Here is a 7,855-nt window from a genome sequence, read left to right as displayed (position 1 = left end):
AGGTGCTCTCCAAGTGACCCCAGTGCATAGTCCTGATCTTCCTGAGGCTGGGAATATCAGGGCTATAGTGGAGGAGGACTAGGACAGGTCTAGAGGATGTCACCCCRTCCTCTGCCTATCCCAAGGTCTGGATGGAGACAAGGGGTCCTCTTCCCACCCCTCTCCCCAGAGCAAAGTTCTCCAAGCCTGGTGGACATGTCCTTCTCCTCCTGGGCTGCACTCCCCAAATTCCAGCACTGCTCCTGCTTTGGGAATTGTTTCCAAACACTGGTTGACCCAACTGCAACGGGCTCAGAACCTTCTGGGGTTTGACCCAGTGCCTCCCCCACCTGGATCAAGGGTTGCTTTTGACTGGGACAGCTGTGTTTAAAACCTCCAAATCCTGCTCTGAACTTTGGATCCACACCTGGAAATGTCTGAAATGGCCCCTTGCTCTGGGGACATGGTGGGTGGGACCCGTGGGTTCACCCCCATCCTCTGCCCCTGCCTGCCCTTTCATCCTTGCCTGCTGCAGGTGGTTTTGGGAGGTTTAACAATGATGAAACCATGCCAAAAGGGTTTGTAGATTCCAAAGACCAGCAATTCGCTGGACGTCACTTTGCCAGTCAATGGCATTAACGTTTCCATTAAAAAAAAAGAGCCAAACCAGGATTGTGTGACCTCAGGTTTGTTCAGCTCTGCTCAGCTCGTGCACAATTCAGCTCTGTGTCRCTGTCCCTTGCAGATCCTCCTAGCGTGGGAAAGACGCAGGCAGCCGGTGCCCGCCGCGGGGATTTCTGCTGCTGAGCTGATTAGCGTATGATGGACGTGGCCAGTTGGAAGGAGATGGAGGTGGCACTGGTCAGCTTCGACAACGCCGATCAGATCGTGGAGGATCCCTGCTATTCCAACGACCTCAGCCCTGCCGGGCAGTCGCGGAAAGGCCACCCCAGCTGCGCCAACCTGCTGTCCAACCTGCGGATCCTCATCAACAGCGAGAAYGCCAACAATGAGACCATCTTCTCCAGGTTCTCCGCCGAGTTCAGCGACCACCTGGTGGGGGAGAGGGTGGGCATGGATGAGGGGGACCARCGAGTCATCATCAACATCGCCGGGCTGAGATTTGAGACGCGGCTCAAGACCCTCGACCAGTTCCCCGACACCTTGCTCGGGGACCCGGAAAAGAGGATGCGCTACTTCGACTCCATGAGGAACGAGTATTTCTTTGACAGGAACAGGCCCAGTTTTGATGGGATCCTGTACTATTACCAGTCCGGGGGCAAAATACGGCGCCCGGCCAATGTCCCCATCGACGTCTTTGCTGATGAAATCACCTTCTAYGAGCTGGGTGATGAAGCCATGGACCAGTTCCGGGAGGATGAAGGGTTCATCAAGGATCCTGAGACCCTCTTACCAACCAATGACTTTCACAGGCAGTTCTGGCTGCTCTTYGAGTACCCCGAAAGCTCCAGYGCGGCCAGGGGCGTGGCTTTGGTCTCCGTCCTGGTCATCGTYATCTCCATCATTATCTTCTGCATGGAGACCCTGCCGGAGTTCCGRGAGGAGAGGGAGTTTAAGTCAGCCCAGGAGCTTTCTAAGAACGTGACAGACACCTTGCTGGCCCACAGCACCTTCACGGACCCTTTCTTCGTCGTAGAGACCGCCTGCATCGTCTGGTTCTCCTTCGAGCTCTTTGTCCGCTTTGTTGTGTGCCCCAGCAAGACCGAGTTCTTCAGGAACATCATGAACATCATCGACATCGTGTCCATCATCCCCTACTTCGTGACGCTCACCACCGAGCTGATCCAGCAGAGCGAACTCAACGGGCAGCAGAACATGTCCTTGGCCATCCTGCGGATCATCCGCCTCGTCAGGGTCTTCCGCATCTTCAAGCTCTCCCGGCACTCCAAGGGGCTGCAGATCCTGGGCCAGACCCTCAAGGCCAGCATGAGGGAGCTGGGCTTGCTCATCTTCTTCCTCTTCATCGGCGTCATCCTCTTCTCCAGCGCCGTCTACTTCGCCGAGGTCGATGAGCCGCAGTCCCATTTCTCCAGCATCCCCGAYGGTTTCTGGTGGGCCGTGGTGACCATGACCACCGTGGGCTACGGTGACATGTGTCCCACCACCTTGGGAGGGAAGATCGTGGGGACTCTGTGTGCCATCGCGGGGGTGCTGACCATCGCCCTCCCCGTGCCCGTCATCGTCTCGAACTTCAACTATTTCTACCACCGCGAGACGGAGAACGAGGAGAAGCAGATCCTGCCCGGGGAGGTGGAGCGGCTGCTGGCCAGCGTGGCCACAGGCAACGGCAGCATGGAGTCRCTCAATAAGACCAATGGGGGTTACCCTCGAGACAAGGCCAAAAAATGAGGGTTGAGGCCCTCAGGGACTGAGCACGGTCAGATGGGATTGGCTGGAAAACGTATCCAACATCTGCATGCTGTGATTTTATTTTTTTTCTTAAAAACCAAATGTGCTGCTGCTTTTTTTTTTTTTTTTTTTTTTTTTTTTTTTTTTTTTTTTTTTTTTTTTTTTTTTTTTTTTTTTTTCTAGACGTTTTTCAATCTCTGATTTCCTGTGGCTGTTCAAATAAATACCATCTTTCTTATCTCTCTGCCCTGCCCATCGGTCTGGTGTTTTTTATTTGATGCTCATCTGCTTGACATTTCTCTTCTCCATCCGTGGTGTCAGAGTGGAATTCCACACACACACAGAGATTTTTTTCCGGAGATTTACCAGAGAGGAAAAAGGGCAAAATTACRTGAAATGCTTGGCTTGGTGACACCCAGCTGTCCAGGGATGAAGGTGGGTGCAGCTCCCTGCTCTTCTTAACCCATTTTAAGCAGTTCCTCCCCACCCACCCCTTCAAATCCGGGGGTCTGACAAATTCCCAGACCTGGGACAGCTCGGACTGAAAAACAAGCTGGTAAAAAGAAATGAGGAGGGATATTTTTAGCTGGACCAGTTCCCTGGTYTGCCTGACCAATTAATTTTGCTGGCACAGCAGGGTGGGCAGTGAGGGATGGACCCAGGGCAGCAGGTGGGGGATTAGGGGGTGGTGACCAGGAAGGTCCAGGGCACTGTGCCTCAAAGCCCGCCGGGGTTTCTGCTGGAAAACCAAGCTCTGAGAGGGGGAATAGGATTTCTCCTGCAGCAAACGCTCATTATCTGGTGTACAAACAACCCTGGGGATGAGCCACYGTGACCTTGCAGCTTTTATTGGCACTTCTGGTGCTGCGAAGGGGGCACAGAGCGATGAGAGCCAACATTTCCTGACAGCTCCRCTCCCTGCTGCAACAAGGCACTTCTGATTTCCTAAAAATGCAAATTTCCAGTGGCACTTTGGGTGGCAGCAGCCAGCAGCAGCTCATTTTGCTGTTCTTTCCAATGCCAGCAGGTTTTCTTCTGACAAAAACATTTTGTTCCCACTTCAYCGTTTCACTCGGCTTTTTYTTTTTTTTTTTTTTWWTTTTTTGATGTTTCTGCCTCCATTAAAATCCCAGCTTCTCATGCAGCTTCTCATCCTCTCTGATATTCCACACCTGCTGCACGGATGTCTCATCTCCTGACGGATCCCCACGATCATTACACAACGTGCCAGCATCTCTGCTCTGCAATTTCATTCAGAAAGCACTGCTGGAGCAGGGATTACATTTATTGCTACTGCTCTGTTGGAAAATGCGGGTTTGGACTCACTGGGATTTTCCCTGTGGCAGAAATCCCACACCCCTGCTTGGAAGGGGTTGTTTTTTTTTGTTTTGGGGCTTTTGTGCACTGTCTTTCTGCAATGAGGTGTTTTGCACCCCAGGAGATGAATCTGAGACACGACCAGTGCAATTCCTTTCCCCTCTGGGACAAATCCCACTTTTCACGTGCTCTCCCTGTTGTTTTATTCCCATCCTTCCACCATCGTTTTCCCCATCCCTTGCAATCCTCACTGGATCATCTGGGACAGGAGAAGCTGTCAGAGATATTTAATCTCCCTCCCACTGTGCCAAGTTCTCATCATCCATGGGGACACTTGGAGGAGGCACAGCTGGAGGAGGCACAGCTGGGTACAGCTGGGAACAGCACTCCAACATTCCCAGCTCCTCTATTTTCCCGTCTCAATTCTCTCCAGCAGCTCTTCCACGTTTTTATTTCACTGCAGGTTCTTTCTCCTTTTCCTCTAGAAAACCTGAATTTTTCCATTCTTTTGTATTTTTATTGCTCCTCTCCCCAGATTCTCTCCCAACCTCTCAAATCTGAAGCACTTTCGCTGTTTTTTCCCTGGGAAATCACCATGAAAAAAAATCTGATGAGGAGGTTTGGGCTGGGAAATGTTCAACTTGATCAGCCATGAGCACATTTCCATTCTTCCTGCAAATATGGACACGTAATGGTGCTGGGATGGATGGATGGACGGACAGATGGACAGGGATGGATGGATGGATGGATGGATGGATGGATGGATGGATGGATGGATGGATGGATGGATGGATGGATGGATGGACGGACCTGATTCTTACAAACTTGTAAACTTTATCCTCAAACAAAAGAATAAATGCTTTGAAGTCTGGCATGAAGAAAAGATTGTTTACTTGGACTCAGCTTTTTGTTCTTGGCTTTGTGCTGCTCCATGGCAACACAATTCCAGCTGGGAATTTTGTGTGGGAAGGTTGACACATGGGGCAAAATAGAATCCCAGAATGGTTTGGGTTGGAAGGGAACTTAGAGCTCATCCATGGGCAGGGACGCCTTCCACCATCCCAGGGTGCTCCAAACCCYGTCCAGMCTCTCCTTGGACACTTGCAGGGATCCAGGGGAAGCCCCAGCTGCTCTGGAAAACAGATAATGACAAATCCTCAGCTCTGTGAGAGGACAAACTCTGCAGTTTGGCTCACACCATCCATCRTGGGAGGCCAGGTCCAAGGGGGATCCCTGACTGATGCCACGGGAACAGGGTCAGGGCCATCAAACCTCTCCAGACACATYCACTGATTTCCAATTTGCCCTAAAGAGGAGGAAAACCGGGCTATGAATTCCCAGTGTCAACACTCAGCTGGTGCTTAGTAAAAACGTGCCAGAAACCACATTTTCCTGCTCAATTTGCAGCTTTGTCCCTTCCCAAACAGAGGCCCAAAGCTCAAAGCTCAATGAAATCCATAAAAAGCCCTCAGTAAATGCCCTGATCTGGAGTCAAGCCCTAATGAGCCAATCTATCATTTCCTTCTCTGCAGAGGTTGAATCCATTCTTGATTTTTTTTTGCCTCAGAAAAAGCTAAAAGAAGACAAGAAACCTCTTTGCTTTATCAAAAAGGTCTCCTGGCCATTTTTAATCCTTGGAGCAAGACAGAACCTGTGGCCAGGTGTGAAATATTTGCAGGTAGAAGCATCTCCCTCCTTTAAGCTGAAATTCCTGAGAATCCCAGAATGGTTTGGRTTGGAAGAGACCTTAAAGCTCATCCCATTCCACCCCTGACATGGGCAGGGACACCTTCCACTGTCCCTGMGTGCTCCAAACCCATCCAACCTGGCCTTGGGCACTTCTAGGATGGAGCATCCTGTACAACCAGGGCATTCAGGATCATCCCAGGGCATCCCGGAGCATCCCGGAGCATTCCGGAGTATCCCGGAGCATCCAGGATCATCCCGGAGCTCAGGTTTGGCACTGCAGCCAGGAGATGGCACTCCAGGATCGGCATTTCCCCGTCCCGACGCGTTTCCCGCTCTCCAATTCCCTCTTGGAAGCTTTCTGCTGGTTTATTCCTTTACTGGAATGCGAACACACGTGTGGGAAAGGCTGCCCCAGCCCGTGGAGGAAGCCCGGAATTCTCAGCACCAGCGCAGGAGGAGGATTTGGGAACTGCCCCCTGGCACAGCATTTGGGATGATGGTCCTSCCTGGAAAAATCAGGAAAAAACATCCCACACCCATCCTGATCACCGAAAGCAGAGCTCCAGCCCCTGGCTGCTGCTCCAGGCTCGTCCATCCTGGCCGGGCTGGCCCCTGGGGGGCTGATCCTTGGGGTCACGGYTCCTGCTGCGTCTGCCTCAGTTCTTGTTGCTCACAACGAGAAAATTCCTGCCATGGAGCTGAGGGCAAACCCCACGTGCCCGAAATTTGGGGTTGGGTCACTCCTGTGCAAGAGTGACCCAACCAGGGAAGAGATTCCCAGGGAAGAGATGCAAGAGATTCCCACCAGGGAAACGCAGGGGTGTGGGATCTCAGGGGATGTGGGATCTCAGGGATTTGGGATCTCAGGGATTTGGGATCTCAGGGGTGTGGGATCCCAGGGATCTGGGATCCTAGGAAATTGAGATCTCAGGGATTTGGGATCTCAGGGATGTGGGATCTCAGGGATGTGGGATCCCAGGGGTGTGACATCTCAGCAATGTGGGATCTCAGGGATTTGGGATCTCAGGGGTGTGGGATCTCAGGGATTTGGGATCTCAGGGATTTGGGATCTCAGGGGTGTGGGATCCCAGGGATCTGGGATCCTAGGAAATTGAGATCTCAGGGATTTGGGATCTCAGGGATGTGGGATCTCAGGGATGTGGGATCCCAGGGGTGTGACATCTCAGCAATGTGGGATCTCAGGGATTTGGGATCTCAGGGGTGTGGGATCTCAGGGATTTGGGATCTCAGGGATTTGGGATCTCAGGGATGTGGGATCTCAGGGGTGTGGGATCTCAGGGGTGGAGGTTCCTAGGGGTGTGAGATCCCATGGATTTGGGATCCCAGGGGTGTGAGATCCCAGGGAGCTGGGGGGGGGGGGGGGGGAATCCCCCAGTCCCACCATCCCACACCACATCCTCCTTTAGACTCAGCTCAGTTTTTGCACAGTGACAGAAGACAATAATTAATTTCCAACCCCGATCACCCGGATCTCCCTCCACATCCCGGTTCCCACTGGGTACGGAATCTCCCGGCCCCACCGGTGACCGAGCCTCATTTATCAGTAAATAACTCAAACAGTCCCTTGTCCCTCAGCGCTGCAGAAATGAGGACTCAGCAGGGATTTGGATCTCTGTCCCTGCCTTCCTGCTGAGCCATTCCACTGCAGCTGCTCCCTGGAAAGAGGCAGCTTCCATTTTTAACAGGCTTGGATGTGGATGGAGGTAATTTCCTCACAAAAAATGGGAACTAAGAAGGTTCTGTGCTTCTGTAAAAGCCTCACGATGGGAGGAACTGGGTGAGAGGCTTTTCCTGCTCTCTTGGGTGGCCCAAGGGACACCTCCAACTAAGCCACATCCTTCCAGAGGACTTCATGCCCTGAGGTGGCTTTGGGCTGTCAGACTCCACACAGGGAAAGTGGGAACAAGCCCTGTACCCAGGAATGGAGAGCTACCAGGCACTGGTGGGATGTGGCTGTAGGTCTGCAGGGTTGTGCTCTGGGATGGTTTGTGTCTGGGTGGTGAGTTCAGCCTCTCTGGGTGGAAATTTGGGGGTTCCAGGATCACTCACCCCAAAAATGAGCCAATCTTGACTTCCACCCATCAGCCCCGCAGTGGTCACAGTTCCCAAAGAAGGAGACAGGACCATGGTGGCCAAATGYTCCATGGCCCCACAAACAGCTGGTGAACATCAGCTCCTCCCCAACTCCCGCCATTCCATCAGAAATAAATCTGCAGCCACCAGCTCAGAGCCACCAACTCTTTATTTGTACCCAAGGCCATGGTTGGGGTCTGCTTGGGGTCTGCTTGGGCCTGGTTGGAGTCTCGTTGGGGTTTGGTTGGGTCCAGTTGGAGTCTCATTGGGGTTTGGTTGGGTCTGGTTGGAGTCTCATTGGGGTTTGGTTGGGTCTGGTTGGGTTTGGTTGGGTTTGGTTGGGGTCTGGTTGGTCTGATTGGGGTCTGATTGGGTCTGGTTGGGGTCTGGTTGGGTTTGGTTGGGT

At 52.5% G+C, this 7,855-nt stretch overlaps 1 protein-coding gene across 1 annotated transcript; it reads left to right on the top strand.

The window, feature by feature from the left end:
* The first annotated feature begins 798 nt into the window (after positions 1-798).
* On the top strand, positions 799-2,349 carry KCNA10 (potassium voltage-gated channel subfamily A member 10). Its single transcript, XM_057375240.1, has one exon. It carries the CDS (start codon positions 799-801, stop codon positions 2,347-2,349), a length of 1,551 nt encoding a protein of 516 aa, XP_057231223.1.
* Positions 2,350-7,855: the final 5,506 nt, after the last annotated feature.

This window comes from Malurus melanocephalus, unplaced genomic scaffold (assembly GCF_030028575.1).
Source record: "Malurus melanocephalus ecotype Western Australia unplaced genomic scaffold, MMel_1.1 scaffold_243, whole genome shotgun sequence".
NCBI classification, from domain to species: domain Eukaryota; kingdom Metazoa; phylum Chordata; class Aves; order Passeriformes; family Maluridae; genus Malurus; species Malurus melanocephalus.
Note: the sequence above shows the minus strand (reverse complement) of the source record. Positions and strands in the feature narration are given on the sequence as shown.